Below are 23324 nucleotides of genomic sequence, written 5' to 3' on the forward strand. Positions count from 1 at the left end.
ATTCCAGCAGCTGAGTTAAAGCTGCCAGTACAGGTGGGATTTACACTGATTCCAAACTTGGCAGAGAGGCAGGTGTGCTTCATTTGGATGGCTCTATTGGTGAGTGTAATAATCTGGAAAAGACAACTTCAGGTGATAAAAGTTCACTTTACTTTTCAGTAAAAGTGCCAGTGTAAAAGTCTAACGTGTTTTTACTTTTCACACATGGACTTGACGTACTTAGTTGATTGGTCTTTAATTCGTGAAATGTATCTTCTGAGAGATGACCTAAATCTTTCCAGAATTGTAAATAATAGCTGGAATGTTTTGAATTTTCAGGAAAGTTTGAATACAAAAAGGAGAATATTTGTTCCAGCTGTGAATTCCTGAGTGTGAAAGGAGAGCCTGTTGTAAGATATCAAATTAGGATACTCCTTTGACATTACAGAATCATAAACTGCATTCAATTTGAAGATGAGTTTTGGTTCTAACAACATGAGTTACCTAACTATATGTATTAGTTGGGCTAGTTGTACTTGCTGGTCTGTTTCAAACTATTTCTGTTGTCTTTGCACACACTTGAATTGTGCAAGTTTGAGGATTTCAATCTTTAGTTTGATAAAACTGGTAGCACTTACAGTTAAGATTGCTCAACAATTTCCATTAAGTGATTGTGTGTTCAGGTTCTTGTAGCTCCCAAACTTCAACTCTTCCAACTGGAATATTTTGTCTGCCTCAAGCTGTTTTGTTTGTGGGTTTTGGTTTGGGTTGGGTTTTTTTTTTTAACAGCTTTGACAAAAATGCTTCAGCCATTTCTAAATGAAGCTAGAGGTGGAATGTAATTCTACCCAGATTAAAGTTTTTTTTTCCTAAGTGTACAGTTAAGAAACTCAAGAACCGTCATGTTTTGGATATGAAATACTGTGGGAATTACTTGTTTCAGGACTGCTTGAGGAGAAAACCATCCTATTTTTCCAAGCCTTTGAAAAATATTCATGTCTACTTTGTCCATATGGAGTACTCAGAGTTCAGCTGCTACATTCTCTAGAGTTGTGTGCTGAACAGGCGTGATCATGCATCCCCAGGTTGGGAGGAGCTGAGCTAGGTTTTTCTTGTTGCTTGAATCTGTTGTGGCACCAGACAGTAGAACAGGAAGCAATATCTGTTCAGCTATCTCCTAACTTATAAATGCTTGGCTTTGCAACCTTAACTGTTCTTTGGATGTAGTTCTGTTATGTGACAACCTGCATGTTTTCAGAAAAATTCTTATGCTGGTAACATGTTCCTTAGTGATAAATAATTCACAGCTGAATAAAAATTGCACCTCCACCTCCTTTTATCAGGGCTGCTTCTGCTGCAGTTAATTTACAAGTGTTTGCACTTTTAAGCCATCCACTATGGCTTATGGTATCCATAGGTTGAATTTCCACTGTGAATTGCAGAAGCTGCAATTTCCAGGGCCTCAGCTTTCTGGATTAAAGGATTAGAAAGGGAGCTTGCACCTATTTAGAACAGCTGAGGATCACTAAGCCCAACTATATGAAGTAAAGATTGAACTGAAATTTAATGAGAGCCACTCTGAAGACAAACAGAAAAGCAATTCTTTAAAAGCTTCCTACACAGAGAAAGAAGACTCCTGCAGTGTAAGGCCAGTTGGTACCCAGAACAACTACTGGTGATGGGGTGTGTGGATTTCTTAATGAAAGTTAATTATTAGCTTAATCACTTCACTACTCCCTCCCAGTAGCTCACCTTTTCCACTCTTGAACTCCTTTCCTGACATATTACAGTAGCACTTTGTCAAAGATATAGTGTTTGTAATCTTTAAGGAAAATCAGCCTCCTCTTTTACTACTTTGTTCTTTTGTTGCAAAGTAGTTCTGTACTACTCTTCTTTTGGTTGAAATGAATCAGTAGTTTGTTAATCTTGCTGCTTCCAGTCTATTGAGTATACCACTGTAGGCAGGTCTAAGTTATTTTTCCTTTACTTTAGAGTCATAACTAACAATTCCAGTTCTAAGGCTTGAGTTTCTTTTACATATTGCCAAATTTTTAATTCTTTGCTTGGTTGTTCTCTAGCTGTCTGTACTTAAAAATGTTAAATCAGTGTTACAGTTGCAAATTTGTGAATTAAAAATACTATTGGCATAGTTGATCCTCATCTCCTGCTTGTGCTTATGTACTGCTAGAATGCTATCTCACCGCACCGCTTTTCAGCACGGCAGTCTGTGCGTGCTAAACATACTTCTGCTCGGCATTTTATTTCATCATTTTCATTCCGTGTGCAGTAAATGACGCATACGCTTTATGGACCCAAAGGAAGGACGGGAGGATGTGCCCTGGGGTCAGGAAGGGGCAGTGGCTCACTACCCATCTGCTCATGGGGAATGCCAAGCCTCACCCTCAGGTGTTGTGACTGCAGCATCAGTTCTGGCATCATGTGCTGTCTTTAAAACAATGCCTGGCTTTTTTCTTTATTCCTGCTCATTGCCAATAAATGACAATTGAACAATTAAGGCACAAAGCAGAGAGGGTTTAGCAAATCATGAACTGTTTTTAATTTGCCTCATTAAGCTGCTGTTAACTACTTAAAGCCATCTGCTTAAAAATAATTTTCACATCTTAAGTTTGCTCTAGAGAGCAGGTGGACCTTCATTAGAGCAGGTTTGGTTATTAATGTTTTATTTAGGGGGCTTTCAGTTGTTGTGGAAAATACTTTATTGCTCACTGAACCAAACTTTTCCTGTAAACAAAAGGAAGTGGCACATGTTTGTAACTTGCAGTCTGCTGCCGTAACCATATTCTTGGGAACCGCTGCTGTTCGTTTAGAAACTGGTTTGCTGTGGAGGAAGTTATTTATAGTGTTGCCGTGAAACACCGAAATCAGAACGCAATAGTCAGGATGACTATTAAGCAGGTGTTCTTTATTGCAGCGCTGGGCAGCACTGGGGATCTCTCCGCCACAAGTGCTCTGCCAGGTTAGCACAACACATCAGTTCATATACAGAAAAATCATACATATTCATCAGATTTCCTGAAAAGGGAAGTTTTATGGTGATGAGTTCCCAGAACTCATTTACATAGTCCAAGCATGTGCAGTAAAATTAGGGTTAGGGTCTTTTCACCCTCCCGGTGGTCTTCCATAGTCTTCCTCACGTTGTCCACTAGTTGAACTTTGGGCTTCCTTTGTCCATATATAGTCATTGAGTTAGCTCATCAGTCCTTCGGCCTTGGAATGTTACAAGGGGGTCGATTTAAGCTAGTTCTTTGGTGGTGCTTATCTTTGGCACAATCGTCCTGAGTTCCTGTTATCAGTGATTTAATTAGGAAGCCTAACGAGCTTGCTCAAGGCCTGTTTTGTCCTATCAGGGAAGAAGTTACAGGAAATGTCCCACCATCAACTCTGCTCAGCAGGTAACTAAAACTATCTTTGCAGGGGAAGAGAACAAAAGAGAACAAGGATGCAAGTGAAACTAAAAAAAATGCAAGTCTATGTCTTAGTCAGGGATTGTCAGGGATTTAACCCTTTCAATAGCCATTAGGTAGATCTGGGTACGAGAAAGGAGAATGAGCTACGTGAATGCCTAACATCCCTATTATCTACTACCATCCCCAAAAAATTAGTCCTGGAGAGGAAGAACAGCCAGATCTGTCACAGTGCCTTAGCTGTAACTGAGGACGGGGAGCCCTGCTGCCTACACCCTGAAGAGCTAGCTGAGGAAAAACAAGTTTATTTGTCTACCCAGATTTGTAAAGAAACAATTTCACTGACAGAGAACAAATCACCAGAGAGCCACAGACTCTCCCTCCTATCTCAAGCTGAGATTCATTGTCATTTCAGTTAGATAGCATGTATGCTCCTTTCTGACCTGCTGTGTATTTCTGTGGATTGCTGTGAAATGATTGTCCTGGTTCTCATCAGAGGAGACTGTTTCAGCAGTGAGCTAATGGATTGCTGATATGAATAAGATTGCTGATATGAATAAGATAATTTGGAGTGAAACTAGCTTTAGAAATATTAGATAACGATGGTGTGAGAATTTCAAAGAAGGTCCTCCACCCAGTCTGTGGAAAAGAGGTGGATGTGATTTTTGGAATATTAGCTGACACAATATATATACTAAATATAAATATTTTTATCACACTATCTTATCTTTTTATCACACTAAATATAGATGTCTTTATCAATGAATTAAAAATTCATTAAAATATTGCTATGAAATTGATTGGAGTTTTTTTTTTCAATTGCGTTCTGTTTATTAAGAGGAAAAATGCCAATATTTAACAGGATGTAAATCTTTTGAAGTATCTGAGCAAAAATGTTGCTATGAACTGTAAGTATTCTTTCTATTAAGATTTTATTTGGCTCTTTATGGCAAGGAGGAAGCCTACAAACAGACTGACTGCACAGGTTTGTACACAATGTACTTTCAAGTGTGTGACAAACCAGAAAAAATACAGGGCTTTTTCTAATTGCTTTTGGTTGCAATAGTTGAAGGTATTCTTTGCAACTGCAGCTACTATGTCTTTTAGTTTAAAATAAGACTTCCCAAGGAATCCTTGACTGGAATCCTTTTATGTTTGCCCAGTCATCTAGACCTACATTTGAAAAAATGGGGAATGAAGAAAATACCTTAATTTGTCTTGATTAGAGGGGAATGAATGTTCTAAAAATGTATATGTGTCATTGAACAGAATATGTAGCTTCTGCCATATTTTATATGCCCTCATACTTCTGTTCTCTTTGCTATATTTGTCTTAGTCTGGAATGAATTTTACTTCAGGATTTCACTGTGAAACAGTTCTTTACAGTAAAAACCTTTAAATGACATGGAGCTAATGAAATAATTCTTGTAGATCGAATATGTGAAAAATTAAATCAATTTTTAAGTTTGCAAAATACTTATAAACATTTTAAACATAATACCTTCACAGCTGACTACTGAAGAGTACCCAGTGCCAAGACACTATTGTAAACTCAGTTATTCAAATCACGAGTTGTTCCTTTTTAGTACTCTGGATTGACATGCAAGGTTAGGGCTGATTGAAAAACTTCAAAATATTTTACATGCGAAACATTTTTATGAGCAAAACATCTTGAGTTGAGCCAAGTTAAAGCTCTGAATCCATCTGAGCTGTAGCTCAGATAGCAGGAGAGAGTGATAACCACCGTGGACCTTCTGATGATAAGTTTGGGTAGGGAGCATTGTTTATAGGAGAGAATGATATGTGATGACCCAAATCTACAGTTTTCACCAGCTATATATTTGCTAAGGAATCCTGAAAAATATTTCTTTAGCATTTCCACTCTAGGTGAGAGCAAGTTGTCAAAGTCCTGCAATCTATCACAAAAAGCGTTTTAAATTTCAGTCATTTCTAGTTATAGTCCTTACACAAAACACAGCGAATTCTGCTTTAGCAACACCTTCTGACACTAGCAAAAGACCTGAAGAAGATCTTGCCAGGGTGCAGTTAATGCAGCTGTAGAAGTTGGAAAACTTGTTGTGCTTAAACCTCAGTTAAGCTGCTGCGGCGGCCTCCTTTTCACTTCTACCCTCTTTCGGCTATTTTTTGCAGTTGGGGAGGGGTCAGGGAAATAAAGACAGCTGTATCTCAGTGCAGTCAGCTCCCTTGAAATACTGCTTCCCTTCTGTGCGAAAGATATCTGTCTGTGATGTCTTAACATGTGTGACCACCAGAAATATTTCATCTGTCCCTTTCCTGCTCCTGAGGAGAAGGAACAGAATCGGTTTGCCCTTTCTGACAGGTCTACCCTCTGGTCCAACTGTGGAAGGCATCAGCTGGGGAGTGGAGGAGCCTACTATTTAATGAGAGAGGAGCCTTGAGAAGTCGTAGTTGAGATTTGGAGTGAGATACGTGAAACAGGAATAAAGAAAACACTGTTGCTGGGAGCTGCAAGGCCCTCAGAAGCCCTTAGCCTTACTGTGTTTACTTCTCACTTGCTGAGTGGGAGGAGGATCTGTATCCGAGAGGCTTGCACAGCTCTCTTCTCTGAACGCATGAAGAAGATGCAAAAAAGGCTAGCTAGGGGATGGCTCCGAGTCCTGTGTGTCCTGATGCTACTGGTTCCTGCGTTCCCTGTACTTTCATCTAAGATGAGAAGCAATGTGGAAGAGAAGAGCTGCTGACAGGAGAGAAGGACAGTTCTCAGATGACTGCCTGAAGAAATATATGTGAAATGGGGTGTGTTTCTGATAATTGACTTTGGAAACTCACCTGGAACATGGATTTCTCTGTTTAGGAAATAAACCTTTTCCACTCATCTTCCTGTTCTTTCCTGCCCAGAACCCAGCTGGAGCTGCTACAAGACAAACCCTGCTGAGAGTTCAGCAGCCCTGTCCTGGCTGGGGACTCTGTGCATCTGTGAAAGAAATCTGGCAGAGGAGTAGCGCTAACTCAAGTGACAGAGCTCAGCTGGGGAGAAGGCAGCAGCTTAACAGAAGTAGTTTTAAGCCATATCTCTTGTGAAGACAGTTCCTGGGTAGTGGTGGCATGAGTTGTAACTTTGAAGTCTTGGGATGGTTTGTTTATTTTTTTATGAAAACCACAGACCCCTAGTTCTTGTGTCTACTTGAGAATGTAATTGTGCATTGAAGGAGTAATTTCTAGCCCTTGCATTTGTGGAAGAAAGAGACTCGTGACCTGAATGCCCTCTTACAGCTCAGAGCTAGAAAGCTGATGAAAACTCATTGTTCGTAGTTAAATCACTGAGTAGCTGGGCGTGAAAAGGCTGTCTAGGAGATACTGAGATATAAAAGAAGGGCGTGAAGTAATTTGCTCCAAATTCACAACCTGAAACCAAATGGGAAAGCTACAGGCTTTCCACTTGCTCCTTCCTTTGTTTAGAAATCCATTGGTAAGCAGCAGAGGAGTCAAGAGGCAGCTAGAAGAGTTAGGACAGAAGCATCTACCAGCTCTAACCTCCTACTCACATCTTCAGAGACAAGCAGACATGCTGGGGCAGGACGGTGCTTGGAGGAAAAAGAAACAGAAGGAGAGCTCCAGCCTCTCTTTTACACCTTTATCCCAGAAGGACTGAATAATACCACTTTTTTGAGGTGCTTTGGAAAAGTAGTATCATATCTCTTCTTTTTTTCACCTGGTAAAAGGGAACTTGCATGACTGTAACAGCCATGCTTAGGGCAGTGAATTTCTGGCATTGTGGCAAAGTTGGTCTTAAACATTTCCTTCACCTAGCTTCAGCAGAGTAAGACTTTTCTGGTGCCAGCGTTTTGGGCGCTGTAACACTGGGAAAGAAAAGGTTATGTGCTGTTCTGGTCGGAGTCACTTATTAAATCTGACTGTACTGCTTTTTGAATGAAGGGGGTACTGAGGGAGTGCTTACCGTGGTTGGAACAGGAGCTCCGAGACCGAGTCAGACCATCAGTAGGCTTTTTGTGGGAATGTATGATAGTTCACCCAGAGAGAAACATAAGTAGTTCTCATGTGGTCTGTCAGCACAGAATAGTGATGACTCTACTTGTGAAAGGCAACCTCTGCAAGAAAAAAAAAAAAGGTGACAAAAAAGAAATCTGTGTGTTAGGTAGGAGGTCCAGTTTATGTGGTGGTGGATTCTAATAGTCAAGCAGCCTTACCCTGTAGGTCATGGCGTGGCTCTGCATGGCTGTTTCAGGCACAGTAGAACAGAGCAGGGCTTGTGTTGTACACTGCAAAAGCAATTTGCCTCCCTTTTGACTGAAATAATTTAAATAAGAACATTTACTTTGAGAAATTCATTAGTCTGTTAAATAACTACCTTGTTGGAAATAAAAATCTCCTGGAAAGATTGGATTCTGTGTAGTTCATGGCAGTTCATAGCCAGCCACATGACCTGGTTGCATCCTGGATACAGAGAGCTTATGGTTTTTTATATATACTTTTTTACATATATATATATAAAAATTTAAAAACCCCAAACCCTAGCAGCAAAACAATTAGGTTCTGTGGAATTAAGTAAAAACAGAGGTTAAATTAGATTTTTGATATGAGGGATAGCCTGTGCAGAATGACAAATAGTGAACACATACAGCAGGTTCTATGCCTATGAAGTAAGTTCAGAGGGGATACAGTACAGCTTTGTCCTGCTGAACAGTCTTCAAATTTCGATAATTCTACAACAGTAGATCCTAAAATCATAAGTTTATATTTGGAATAAATTTAAGGTGCTGTTATATAACAACTTCAACTTTTTTTTTTTTTCCCCCTCTTTCCTTCCTACAGATCACACATCCGTGGGCGGGCTGGGAGACAGTTTTTATGAATATTTATTGAAAGCCTGGCTTATGTCAGACAAGATGGACACGGAGGCAAGGAAAATGTACGACGATGCAATTGAGGTGATTATAATTCATTGAGTTTTCCAATATAGTGGAATTTAAAAACCATCTTTAATACTTAAAAAAAACAAAAACAAAAAAACCACAGGAATTCTTTTGATTATGTGAGTTTTAAGAAATAGAGTGATGAAAAATACTAGCTTTCACTCTGAGTAGTTTAAAAAGTATTATTGTGGTATACAACTGATGCAGATTATTGTGCTAAAAATAATCAGCTTGTCCAAAATCGTGTAATGTAAAAGCCCAAGTTATAGTTTATTAGAAAGAAATCTAACAACCCTAAGATGTGTGCAGAACAACCAAGTCACTTTTCTCCAGTGTTCAAAATCATTCTAGGAGTTGAAGTCTTGAATTGTTTTATTCTTTACATTATTTTCTAAAACATTTAGATGTTATATTCCATATTTATCTTGTAAAATGTAATTCATACCTATTCCCTGCTCTGCAGTTCTTTTGTGATATGGTCTTGCTCCCTCTCACAGATCAAGTAGTGCTTGCCCAAGCAGGGCAGTACTGCAGGATGGTTCAGTGGGATTTGGGGTGGGGGCCTTTTTGTGGTGGCTCTGAGCTTTATGCTGCCCAACTCTTATTTTTGTAGTTTCCCCATACACAGGTGTCTTCTTTCATCAGGCTTGGTTGTGCCCATATATGTCAACATGCCTATGCTACAGTTGAGACATGTAGAGCACAACTGAGCTAGTTTTAGTCAAGTTAGCTGTGGTACCAACAGCAGCAAGAACCGTGTAATCTTGTCCAAGTGCTGGTATGTGCTTGGTGCCTAACCTGTTCCATGCTCTGTGCATGCTCTGTTTCTTTCAACACAAGCTTTTAAAGCTCTTAAAGCTTTTAGTGCAGTCAGTCTCCTAAAGCAAAACACCTGTTCTTGGAGTTCTCAAAATTCACATTTTAAAAGATATATAGTGAAAGTTTTAGTCCAAAATTGCTTTGAAGCTGTAATATGTCTTATTCCTGATCTAAATTTGATTACATTTGGCTTTCAGCTACTTAAACTTTTTCCTTCCCTACATTGTTTTAAAGGGTTATCTGCATCATGTAGCTGGTTACAAACAAAGGTATGATAGGGATTCTCTCCTGAAGGAGAAATGCATTCTCTTCTTTAGTCTTGCAATATAAAACAGATTTTGAATTATTTCTTAAGGTTTTTTTTAAGTACTTTCCAGTGTCTTCAGTATGGAGGCAATATGTAATGGTTCTTCTAATATGTCATTGCCTGATTTCTTCTCAGTATTCTCCTCTTCATCCAGCCAAGAGCTGTGTTTGCACTCTTAACCTTTGCCTCACACTGTCATCCACTTTCCAGTTGGTTTTAATCTGAAGTTGGTTATAATCTTTTTGATTTATTGCTTTCCTACTACTGTGATTTACATTCCCAGTTCCTTGATGTGTGACCTTACACTTATCTCTATTAAAACACAGTTGTTCAGGCAAAACCCATTTTGTCACCTGTTCTGAATGATTTTACAGGACTGACTTTTCCTTTATCACTATCTATAGCTCCATCAATTTTTGTGTCCTCTGCAAATTTTTTTTTAGCATTTGTTTCTTGCAGATCATTGGTAGAAATGCTACCTAGTATTGAATAATAGTATCTTTGTGGAATCTTCATGGGATGAGGATTTTTCGTGATTTTTTGTTTTACTTTGAACTGTTCTAGCAAGCCAACTTTTAATCTACTGCATATGTGCTGCCTTGAATTTGTTTAGGACTAATATTTTGTACAATACCAAGGAAATTCCTGAAATTCCTAATATTCCTAATAGCAGCATGCACTTGTCAATCAAATGTTTAATTTTGAAACCACATTATTCATTTTATATGATTGTTCTATTAACCTTTTAAAATACTGTTAAAGCATCAGCTATTTCCCAGTCCTTTTGAACTTCCTTAGCTTTCCAGGGTTTGTTAAAGTCAACATTAGTAGTTCAAAACATTAATTGAGTACTTCTAATAGACTAAAATACAGTTTATTGGGTCCTGTGGGTTTAAAAATGTTTAGCAGTTGATGTTTAACATCCATTGTGGTTACTGTTGAAATATTTTATTCTGATTCCTAAACCATGAGCACTTTAAAATTAGAGGAAATAAACTTTCCCTTTCATCCTCTTCACTGTAAACCCAGTCTTGCAAACATTTTGTATAGGCAAATCTCTGTCTCTGAATGGAGGCACAGCAAAGCAAATTTGGGACCAGATGAAAACACACTGTAGTGTAGATAGGAGGGAGAAAGACCTGAGCTGCTCCAGCTTCATGTGTGATATGACCTGCAGTGCAAGCATCAGATGGTTTCCTCTTCGTCTTTCTCTTAGCTAAACCCACCTGCGTACATTTGAATCTGCATGAATCGTACTGATTTGTGCATTGTGGTACATCCTTCTGGTTCGGGGTTTGTGTTTATCCCAGATCCTACTTGACATTGAAAGACATGGGCAGAGTCAGTGAGTAGGATTTGTTTTACATAATTGCAATTTATGGGAATTCACACAACATTTGGAAAAAAAAGTGTTTTCCTCCAGGAAATAAATAATCCAAACCCTTTTAAGCCTTCTTGCTCTTCATAGGAAAAGTGGCTTTCCTTTAAAAAGGACTCCTCAAGTTTGATGTACCATATTTTAAAAAATATCCTATAATCATCATAATGTCAGTTTTGTCACAGTCTAGGATAATTGAATCAACAAAGCTAATGCTACAGATCTTAGTATCATCTTCAGTGGCAGAATTTTTAGCAGACCAAATCTTTCCTATACTCATACTTTCAGAACAAATGAGGCTTGTACAGTTAACCACATCAGGCTCCCTAGCAGCAGAAGCCACGGTATCATGCCAGTCCTCAATGCCAATTTGCATGATTGTTAGACGACCACTCTGGTAGCTGTCAGAGACTTACTAGTTTCTGCTCTGTCAGTTATTTCTGCATTCTTCCACTGGATCCTGCCATAAGCACAAACTTCAGATCTGTCAGTGGTATTAGTCAAGAAATTAACACAAAAGGAGTGCAGACCAACGCTTCTCTTTCATTACCTTCAGAATGCAAAGGCTCAATAGAGGGCAGTGGAGAAATTTCACCATCCAAATGATGGCTCAGTCCACAGTGCAAGTAAGGAGCAGGGCTCTACTGATGATAATGCAGTCTTCTCCCTGTAATCCAGTGCATTGGCTTTTAGCTAGTACATTCACCTTGGCCATATGGGGACTGCCAGATCTTCACTGGCTACATGGCTGAGGTGTAGATTCACATCACTATAACCATTCAGAAAAGTTGCTGCAAGCATTGCAGCATCTCAAGTCAAGAACATAGTCAGAAAACCATACAGAAACACATGCATATTCAGAACCACAACTATTTTAGATTACTGTTTATCGTCTTCCCCAGATGAGGCTCCTACAAATTCTGCCTTTTCTAACTGTAATTTCAATAATTTTGGTGTTAGAAAAGTTTTTTGTTGAAGAAAACTTTGGAAGGCTGTCAGATGTTATTTCAGTACCTGGATGGAGGACTTCCATGTTATCAAATATTGCTGGGTTCAATACAGCTGTTTTAACAGTCCTGTATCACTTAAGCATCAGCTTTAAAAAAAAAAAAAGGTTGAAATACCTATTGCAGTCACAGAAGAGCTTGAAGCTTTTTTGTTTGTCCATTTTGTTGAAAACAAGACGGTCTCACTTTTTTTATTTAGAGGGAAAAGCTATTTCACTATTTATTGCTTGAATCTGTATTGTAGCAAACTGCATAGTTTGCACTGTGTAGATAGCGAGGAGACAGCTGTGTGCAGCAGACATGACCTCCACATCCACGATAACTGTTTTAGTTATACGTGGGATCCTCTGCCTGTGTGTTCTCAGTATATCTAGTTTTAGCGCAAAATACAGTTGTGGGCATTTGGGGTGTAATTTGTTGTAGGTACCAGAAAAGTAATGAAGAGGGGTAGTAATTCACTTCTGTAATAGATCTTGTGGATGGCAAAGAGAGTAATAAATGCCTTTTTAATGGCACTTTAATCCTTTGACTCTAATCAGCCTTGCAGTACTCTGACCAGTCACAGGTCATGCATGCACTTTGAAGGAGGTTGTGAACCCATCAGATGGTTATGTGTGGAAATACTAAGGAGACTTCTGGGAAGAAGATAGGAATAATATCTCCATGGTAAAGAAGATAATTGTCTTTATTATTATAGACTCAAACTGTAATGAGATTCTAGTTACAAGAAAAACTGTCTAATGCTAAAGACAGTAAGTACTGCGGTAGATTGGTGGGGATTGTGAACCTCTCTGAAAGAGGCTTAAGTAAATGTGTTCCATGTAGTTTGCAAACTTTGGAAAGTTAGGTCAGCTATTCTCCTTCCTACTACCAGAAGAATACCATTTATAAGTCACAAGCAACAACATATATTGGTACAAATGTGCAAAGAAAAAGCAGCAGTTGCCTCACCTATAAAATAATAATGTTTTTTGTGAACAGCTGCTCTAACCCTCAGCCATCCTTTGACCATGTGCAATCAAAAAGCTGCTATGGAGAAGCCGCTGGAGAAGGTGGCTGGAGCATTCTTGTCACTTTCTGTTAAAGACTTACTGAGAGTACAGGTGCTGCCTTTACATATGTTGCTGACTAAAAGTATATTCTTATAGCTGTTTGTTCCTGTAGTGCTCAGAAGTGAATTTGAAAGAAGAAGAAAATTCTTTTTGTTTTGAAAACAGTACTTTATTCTTTGAAGGAGAGGTAGTATGTAAAACTTGGATGTGAACAGTATTTGAAAGTTCTCTTAATCTTCTTGTAGGCCATAGAAAAACATCTCATCAGAAAGTCCAGTGGAGGATTGACCTTCATTGGCGAGTGGAAGAACGGGCACCTTGAAAGAAAGATGGGCCATTTGACCTGTTTTGCAGGGGGAATGTTTGCCCTTGGAGCAGATGGTTCCAGAGATGATAAAGCTGGACACTATTTGCAGCTTGGAGCTGAAATTGCACATACGTGTCATGAGTCATATGACAGGACAAGTAAGATATATTGCTAATCTAGTTATTTCCATAGTTGAAATACAGAAAATGTAATTATTTTTAAGATTTGTTATGGACCTATGCCTTGTCTAACATGCACTGGTTTTATACCAATATAATTTTTTTAACATCCATGTATTTACTTCTGATCTACATCATGGTGAGTAAATGTAAAACCAGACTTTATATGGTTCCTTCCTGCACGTTTATCCCTATTTTTGGATCAGTAGGTTATATGGGTGCAGAGAGGAGGAGTTTGTGTGAGCTCTTGTCCTCCCAGATATATAGGGCAGTTTTTCATGTCATATATACTGTTCTTAACAGTTATGTAGAGTGAAAAATTTGTAAATACACCTTTTACTGGTTTTAGCAATAGTACATTCTGGGTAAGTACAATTAAACTAGAGAGGATGAAGATTAGTGTGCAAATTGTGAGATGGCCAAAGACCTGACTAGTGAGAAGGCAATATCAGACTTCACTGTTGGGCTGGAAGTTTCTCAAGTTCAGTCTTTTGGACCAGGTTTATTTTACATCTTTAATAGTGACTTTGATGCATAAAGTTGAAGTGTGCCGATTACACTTACAGTGGCCGTAAAGTCATAAGACACAATTAAAACAGAAGAGTCTCAGAATAGTAAACAGGAAAATCTTGAGGATTGGACTGTCAGAAATAAGTTGTTCACTAGAAAAAAGGCAGGAGCTCTTTCTCTAAACTGGGAGTTGAAAAATGCCAGTGCAGTCCTAGTCTGTGTCAGGTGAAGAATTTTCAGCAGAGATTAAAGAATATTAATACTGCCTTAGAAGACACGTATAATTTGTCATTCAGAATACGCTCTACAAATCTGAATTTCAAGCAGAACAAATGCAAAGAAGGACTAACAGAATGATTAGAGCAACAGAACTTTTATCTTACAGTGGGAAAGTAAGAGAGGTTGGCCTGCTCAGACTAGAAAAATAATGCCAAAGAAGGGAATAAATTTGTTGTCATCTCAAGGGGTAAACACTAAAAAGAAATAGAGTTATTTTAATATAAAGACAACACAGTTGTACCAAGAGCAAGATTTGTAAGCTCGCCATGAATAAATATAGGTTGGAAATTGGAAATGGCTTTGTGTAGCCATCAGAGAAGTGAGCTTCTGAAATAACTTCCTAGTAGAAGTAACGGTAACTAAAACTCAGGGAGTTTTAAGATGAGAATTCATGTATTTATTCACAGGATTGCATAGTATCATTGTATAATTGCCTGTCATTTCAAAGAATTCAATCACATAAGTGATACTTTTACCTGGGTAGCAACAGCATTAAGAAAAAGAAGGAAAAATATGAGGATGCTTATGGAAAAAGGTAGGACATAGTAGCTATTGTTGCATTCTGAAAAACTGCATTTAAATGTTTAGTTTGACACTTAAAAATAAGCAATGCTAAATTTACAGTTGTTTGTGCAGTCCTAATTTTATTTCTTCAGATGTTTATTCTGTACCCTAAATAAGTCAAAAGATGGGGGGGATAAAAAGTTTGGTTACATATTTAATGACTGTATAAGAACACACACATGCAAGAAACAGACTGAAAGTTGTACAGACAGCTGTAAATTTGCAATGCCCTAGTTTTCTTTTATTCAGTCATACAATCTCAGGAATGTGGATTTTGTTTGGTTGGTTGTTTTTTTTTTTTTCCTGGACTCATTTTTCGAAGAAAATAAAGAACTGTTACGTGCAAAATGTCAACTTCTTCATTATGCTTTTACAGCAGGATTTGAGACATAATTGTACACTTTAATGAAAGAACTAGCTGGTTGCAGAAAAAAACCTCTCTTTCAGAGGGCAGACAGTCATCCTGGTTCAGCTGATAGGTTTATGTTTCAGTCAGCAAAGGGGAGAGCCTGATCTCTTTCTCCTATAGACTTGGGAGAATTCTTGCCCCATTTGGTGTCCCCAGAGGAGACAGCAAGGTGCTGAGGATAGAGAGCTCTTTTCTTCAGATAAACCAACTAGAGCTGTCCTTTCCTGTGTCTTCCCAGGGTTGCTCATAATAAACTGCAGTACATTCCTGGTTTTATATTTTAGTATAAAAATGCTACTTTATGAAGCAACCTACATTTCCATAAGGGCTGAGCATGAGGAAAAAAAAATGATGCTGTTTCAAGGTCCAGTCTCAGCAAAATCGAAACAGAATTTCATGGAATAAAAGCACTTCTGGAAAAGAAGGGCATTATATTGCCAACTGTCAGCAACCTGTTGCACATGTTGCAGGTATGAAAGCCTGTTTAAAAAAAAAAAAAAGAATTTGGTATTTCAGAAAGCTTCAGGCAAACTAAATTCTATATTTGCTACTGTCTTTACGATAATGTTATCATATAAATCATGGAATACCATCTCCTGATGGTTTGAAATCATGCTTTCCATGTCTTGCATAAATAAATAAATACGGTGACATGATAGATGATTTAGGGTCCAGGACTTCTGGGTTTTCAGACAAATTCCATTGGAGTAACTTTGATCTGGACAGATTTTACCAGTGTGATAATAAGTAAAATGCTCTTGTCTTGCAGTGACAGTCCACATGCCTATTTAGCATTGAGGTGATTTTCTGCCATGACATTTGTGGCTGGAGGTTCTTGATGTATTAGGATTTTTTTAAGGCAATTATAGTATCCTATCAGGTCACTTCCCCCTCTCATACATTGCCCTATGTCTTCAGACAAACTTGATCACCCTCTATGAGGCAGAGCATTTGTGGTGACTTCAGCCTTCTTTAACAAAACAAGACTTTCCTTACTTTGTCAAGGGCTATATTAACAGCCCTTTCACTCGTTCCTGTCTTTTTGCCTCTCTTCTTCATTTACTTGCCTTTGGGACTGAAGTTATCACAATTGATATGAGAAGTCACCTGTTCAATTATGATTGCCCAGACTCTCATCATTTCTAAGACCATCTCTCTGGTCCCTTGGATGCATTTGCTTCTGTTGATGGCTTCTAAGACCCTTGAGGTCTTAGACAGGCCATTATGAATCCTTCTCCATTTTCTGGTCTACCCCTTGATGTCAAGCATTCTGTCGCCATCCAGTTTGTGCTCTCAGCAGTGATCTTCATGGTGTTTAGGAGCCGTTGCACCAGCAGGCAGTTACACCCTCCTCTCCCAGCTGACAGGTGGAGGAGCAGATTGTATTGCAGGAATCCCACACAAGCCTAGCTGGGTTACAGTGCTCCCAAACATTCTAACCCATTCCCCAACTCAAATATTTCTTTTAGGTTCCCCAGATGCATGATGAAAAGATGTGTGTTTTGCCACAAATTATTTGGGGAGGAATGAGGGCCACCCTGTAGATACAAAAGCGTCCTGCTTTTTCACCTCTTTACTGGTGAAAAAATATCCTCCGCTGCCCATCCTTTCTTTCCATTTTGGCAACAGCAATCACTTTTCCACGTAACCAGCAAAAGTTGCCACGTGGTCACAGCTTTGCACAGTAATGTTGTAGACTGACTTATTTGCTTTAGCATCATTGGAATGAGAGCTTTCCACTGACTCTTTGGATATTCCTTAGTCCCCTGGAATGTGTATCAGTGATCCCTTGCAGGTTTTTTGGATGCTCACAGTGCATCATTGGGGCTTGCTGAAGATTTTAGGACATTTCTTAACTTGATTGAAAATGTGGCACAAGTTAAGGCACACCATCACCTTTTGGACTGATTGTTGCTGGCGTGACACCATGACACATATCCCAACGTATAAATAAGACCAACCTCAGATCTGTGAAGCTACCTTAGAAAGGCCACAGCCTATTGCACCTACATGTCTTGCTGGGACAAGCAAAGATGCTTGATCTCAGCCCACGCGACTCGGTTTCTTCCTCATTACCTAACACCATTATCATTGATAGTTGCTGCTGCTTTAGTCAGAATTAATCAATACTAAGATGAATAGTTTTTTCATAGATGCAGATGTGGAAGGATGAGACCCCATTTTGGACTTACAAGGACTGCATATGTTTATACATAAGCTCAGTTCAGGGTGATGATGGAGGAGATCGTCCCAGCTCTACAGAGAGGAGGACTTTTATCTATTGAATTCAAGGATACCTTATTCTACATCTCAGTCAAAACAGATAACAGAAGGTATGTCTTGTGGTAGAAACAGACCCATTCCAGTTCAAAAGTCAGTTGCTTGACTTCTGTACAGATCAGAGGGTTTTTTGTAAGGTATGTGTCCATTATAGTAACCCAACTTGGGTGAAAGTATCTGCTTTTGTTACCTAAGTGACTGAGTCAGGTTAAAAGCAGGTTAATCATTCCCTTCAGGTTAGCGTGGGGCTTTTTAGTTGGACAGTTAAACCGAGTCAACACCCTGCTGTTTTTTGGGAGCAAGTCTTCCAAACCTACCCCCTGAGAAAATTTTGCTATCCAAACATGCTATTTTCTCACATCAGGCCCACGTCTCATTGTTCAAATGTAAGGTGGTCTGTCTACATGTAACAGCCTTCTCCTATATGGCTTGTTACAAGTTTTGCCTTAATCCTTCTAGATGTTGCTACATACTTTGTATTCCCTTTCCCACCAGATTGTGCATTCTGTCAGCACTTGTTACCCATTTCATCTCATGATGCTGTCTGCTCCACTGTGCTGATTAGTACAGAGAAGTTGGAAAGTCCTTGTGACCATTCCTGGTGTATTTCCATGGGCATTATATCCCAGTGACAGCTGGCATCACTGCCATGTAATCAATAAGATGTTTATGCAGGGACACAGTCTCTCTGATAATCTGATTCACCTATCAGTGTTCTCCAGGAATACCTGAGAGAAGAGCTTAGACTCCTGAGTTGTAGGCTGGAGAAGTGACTGGGGATATCCCGAGAGGCTCAGGCCCTTGCCCTGGCTTTGTGAAAATCCCTGTAGATTCTGTTTAAGCTGAGGATCAGTCTATAGCACTCCCTGTAGGATTCCCTTCTAATTCACCAGCTGGAGGAAGCTGATGGTCTTTGGAAGGTGAAGGCAGGGGGTACAGGCATGATTCTGATCTGCCTCTGAGCAAGGGATTTGTGTTTCCAGGATCCATTGAACTTGTCAGCATGAGACCCCCGAGGCTCTTCCTCTCTTCAGGAAATTGTGGATGCATGTGGCACCCCTTGGAAACACCAAGGATTTGAAAAGTCATATTGACGGTCAAAGTCGGAAAGCTTAACTATAACCAGAATAGTCTTGTGATGTGTAATCTACACATGCCTCTGCTTCCTACCTACTCTGCTTTTTTCTGTACCATAACCTATTGGTAGATTATTGCTGCAGTCATACTAAATCTCCCATCCTGTGACAGGAGATTTCAAGATTTTACTGTAGTCCAGTGTGCTTGATTTGGAGATAAGATTGAGAACACCAAAGACAGAAGGCATGCTCTGATCTGTATGCCCATGTACCAGCCCAGCACAAGGAATCATAATACTGTCAGTAGGCACTGGTAAGGCTAAAATAATACAGCTTCATGTACTTATGGTGCAAGGTTTCTCAACGTTTAAGCTTATGTGTGGACTGCACATCTTGAGGTATTCCAGTTACTGGGCATTAGTTCTTTGTTTTACATGCTTAACATGTACCACTGAGAAACATGGCAAAGGCATAAAATAATTGGTAATGCGAAATCCATAAATGCTAAAAAAAAAAAGTCCATTGAAATTGAAAGAATAGAAAGACCACTAACAAATCAATCTGAATAATTAGCTTTCATAGGTATCGTAGAGGTTAGATAATATGCAAAATTATCTATATAGATGGCAGCATGTGCTGATTTATGGTACACAGTATTTTTAATAAAATATACCATCCTTTATACATAAGAATTTTCCCAACCATTAGTTGATAGTATGTAAAGTATTGACAGACTACGGACAGATTATTTTAGGATGAAGTTTTTTGCATGTCTTTAAAGTTTCTTGACAAGAACTGTCCTCAGAATCTGGGTACAGCTTTAGCTGTTTTTATACATGTGACAATTCCAATGTGGAATAAGCCAGATGACTAAGATTTCAGCTGAGACATTGTAAGGGTAGGAGTAGATGCTGTCTGTATCCCAAGACTCTCAGTAAGCAGCTAAACAGGCAAAGATGAAGAAACAAGAATGTCATGAACTTGTTTTTGTGAGAAGTATAAAATAACAATGTACGTTGATGAAATGGTTCAGAGAGTCTCAAACAAAAGTATCTTGGAGGTTCTTTCCTCAAATTTTATATGAGTTAGAGCCTAGAAAGATTTGTTATAATTATGAATCCTTTCTTACTTTCAGGAAATTCATTGCTAGTTTGACTGTAGTCTTAAAGGAACACACAAAATTAAACAATGTTTTCAAAATTATTTCTAAAATTAGATATATAAATATTTATCTAGAAGTCTGAGGATTTGCCCTTATTTTCAGCAGTGCTAAATATAGCTCTCATTGAAGTCAACTTTAAATCAGTTAAAATCTCTTTTAAAATGGTACTGGTTTAGCTTTCCAGTTTTGCACTATGATGTGAAATTGTTTCTCATCTGCTGTCCCTGCTTAGAGTATAGCCTATCAGCCCCATTAATACCAAAATACCTGGATTAAAATGTGACCACTATAGCATTGTAAAATGGCCTTAGATGGTTCTTTGCTTAGAAGAATGCTCCCCTGAAAGGTACTATATTCATAGTAGCTTCTTTACTTTAGTCAGCTATTAGTAGAAGAGCTGTGGTTAATTTTACCTCCTTGGTTTCAGATAAAAATTCAGTGAGATTGTCACAATATGCAGGAGTCACCCATCCTTGGGTAGTATGATTTTTTGGAGTGCCCAATAACATTAGAAGTATATATGAGTAAATAACTAAAGATTTAATGTACCAGCAGGCTACAAAGCAAGAGAAGGTGTCACAGTTTCTGTAGGTGATGCGTGACCAGAACTGCCTGAAATCCAGCTTCTTTGGTGGATAAGAGTAATACAGCTGACATGGTTTACCTGATTTCCAAAAGGCTTTTTCAAAAGTTCTCTACTAAGGCCCTTTAAGGATATTAAGCAGCTACAGCATAAGGAGCAAGTACCTGCATGGAAAAAAAAAAACGGTTGTAGTATAACAAATAGGGTAGAGGTAAATAGTCAGCTCTTGCAATGGATGAATGGTGATTAACCAGTAGTACTCTGATATATTTGATATATATTTATACACATATGTGTATAAATATATATTTATATGTAATATATATTATATTATATATATATTACATAATTATATATTTATATGTATAAATATATATTTATATGTAAATATATATAAATATATATTTATGTGTATACACATATGTATACACATATGTGTATAAATATAGAGTATGTTTACATTTTACATTTTAATATGCATATATCTATATGTAAAAAATATACATATATACACATATATAAATGATCAGGAAAAGGGCAGGATCAGTAAGGTAAGTGTGCTGATAATAACTAAAAAAAAAGGCTATTCAGGATAGCAAGGATGAAAGAAAGCTGAAAAATTACACAAGGACGTTATGAGGTTGAGTAATTGTGTAATAAATTACTAAATTAAATTCAGTGTAGTTAAATGTAAAGTGAGGCACCTATGAAAATATTATTCCTAACCTCACATATAAAATGATGAGCTCTTAGCTGACCATTACAACTCAGGAAATTGCTCTTGAGATTATGAAAATGTCAGGAAAAACAAAGTGAGAAAGAGCAAAATAGAAAATGTCATTATGTCACTGTATTAATCTTGTCCACGCTTTCAGTGCTGTATTCAGGCTGGTCCTCTCATCTCACAAAGGATATAGTAGAATTGGAAGAGTTGCGGAGAAAGGCTAGAAGGAAAACTAAAGGCATGGAACAGTTTCCATTCAAGGAACAACTGAATTGCATAGTATTCTTCAGTGCGGAAAAGGGACATTTTAGGTAGGATTCAGCATATTTGCAAAATCACTAGGGAACTGGAGAGAGTGGATAGGAATCAGTTGTTCACTCTCCTCTCCAAGACAAGACCTAGAGACTATTGAATGAGTCTAGCAGGAACCAAGCTCAAAATGGAAAAGAACAAAAAAAGTGTTTCTACACCAAAGAGCTATGAGAGATGTGGAACTCCTCAGTAGAGGTTGTTTTGGATGCTTAAGGCTTACACAGGTTTAAGGAAACACCAGATAAATACTTGGGAAATAAACCTATTAGGAATTACTGACGACATAAAGTCTGTCTAGTTTGGGAGAAGCCTTGAGCTCAAAAAAAAATGGAGGCTGGTAGAGAAGCTGGAAAAAGGTATCTCATATACTTGGTCTGTTCTTCCTCTTCCCCATCCTTGTCTCATTTTGGCCATTGTTGGAGACGTGATACTGGACCAGACAGAACTTCCATCTGGTTCAGTATGGCCATTCTTATGTTCTTAATTTTGGATAAGTAGAACTCTGTATCTAATCTCATTGATTTTGCAGTAGAATTTGTAAATTTTTTTTACTGAAACTGGTAAAATGGCCCATTTTGAAAGAACTATCATAAACATTTCTTGATGGAGTTTTCCTTCCCACATGTGTGGCTGAAGCGGAGAGTGGTGCTTTTTTCTGTTGGCATCCAGAGCCGTACTCCCTTGAAACAAAAAGATAAGGAACTTTTTTTTGGAAATGTTCTGCTGGGGCACGCACTGGGAGGTGCTCATATTTCTCATTGTAGTATTCTGAGTATAATGAGACCACGGTTAATTTGAGCCTCTAGCCCATAGGAATTACATGATTAATTGCTTTGATAATTTTTAAAGCTCAAGTGCAGCTTCAAGGTTCAGCACCTTAAAAATTCTCTGCCAAAGCAAAGGGTGGGGTGCAGCTGCAGATAAGAGTGCATTATTTATGTCAAATTTGAGGAATAATGTGTAGCTTTATAATAAAAAAATATATGTAATTGCATCTTCATATTATAGATAGTTTTTCTACAGGTACCTCCTTCTTACATGAATTGTCATCCAGATGCTGGCACAGGGCCGTTACAGCTTCCTTTAAGGGCTGAAATAGTGAATCTCTTAGTTCAGAGATTTATTTTCAGGTGTGGCTAAGTTTTCATCGCCTGGTTGTAAACCCTTTACTTGAGGATCACATTATGAAGCACATCAGTTATGGTGGCCTGACAGCACTTCCCTAAACCAAGAGAGTTTGGATAAAGATGCAGGTTATTTGAGATGATAGTACCTGGTTTTGTTCTAAGATCTTTTCCTGCTGTGCTGGGTGGGATCAAAGGACATCAAAACCTCTGTTGACCCCCCCTTTTTTTTTTTTCTTTTGCTTCTAAAGAACTGGTATCGGTCACTTTAATTTTATCCTATAATTGAACGTGTTAATGTGTTTATATTCTTATTGTTTCATTTGTTTTCAAGAGGATTACTGTACTCCTGTCAAGATAGGTAGTTTTCTCACAGGAATTGGATACATTATTCCAAGAAAAATTATAGGCGTCAACAACAGGAAATATTTATGAGACTGCTTAAAGACAAGCTAGTTTCTGCTTTTCTCACATGCTTGGTATATAGCAGTCTCCTTGCCACCCTTCCTGCAAAGATTGGTAAGGAGTAAATTTTTTCTTTTTTTCTTTTTTTAATTTCTTTCCTCTGCAGCATTAAAGCTGGGTCCAGAAGCATTCAAATTTGATGGTGGCGTAGAGGCGGTGGCAGTGCGGCAGAATGAGAAGTATTACATCCTAAGACCAGAGGTGATTGAGACCTACTGGTATATGTGGAGATTCACCCACGATCCCAAGTACAGGCAGTGGGGCTGGGAGGCAACACAGGTAAATGTATTAATTATCTGTTAGTAAATTAATTCTATGTATTTTCCTTTCATAGCCACTTTAATCTCGTGGTACTGAAACACTTCAAATGGTAATTGATTTTCACGAGTTCCTGTAAACCACAGCACATATGGGGGTGCACACAGTTATTTCTGTTTTGCAACTGCTGAATCAGATGTACAGATGAG

At 38.4% G+C, this 23324-nt stretch overlaps 1 protein-coding gene across 8 annotated transcripts in view; it reads left to right on the plus strand.

Moving 5' to 3' along the window:
- MAN1A2 (mannosidase alpha class 1A member 2) overlaps positions 1 to 23324 on the plus strand; it is a 158481-nt gene that overhangs the window by 120677 nt on the left and 14480 nt on the right. For 7 of the 8 annotated variants that reach the window (XR_012777073.1, XM_075511580.1, XM_075511594.1 and 4 more), the window contains exons 9-11: positions 8220 to 8335; positions 13129 to 13348; positions 22964 to 23136. Coding sequence is in view for 6 of the 8 variants with exons in the window: in XM_075511580.1 (XP_075367695.1) it covers positions 8220 to 8335; positions 13129 to 13348; positions 22964 to 23136 (509 nt within the window). In the remaining 2 variants the exon portion in view is untranslated. Of the gene's footprint in view, positions 1 to 8219; positions 8336 to 13128; positions 13349 to 18659; positions 18801 to 22963; positions 23137 to 23324 lie in introns of those variants that run through there. The other variant, XR_012777076.1, reaches the window with a different exon arrangement.

This window comes from Mycteria americana, chromosome 1 (assembly GCF_035582795.1).
Source record: "Mycteria americana isolate JAX WOST 10 ecotype Jacksonville Zoo and Gardens chromosome 1, USCA_MyAme_1.0, whole genome shotgun sequence".
Taxonomy (NCBI): domain Eukaryota; kingdom Metazoa; phylum Chordata; class Aves; order Ciconiiformes; family Ciconiidae; genus Mycteria; species Mycteria americana.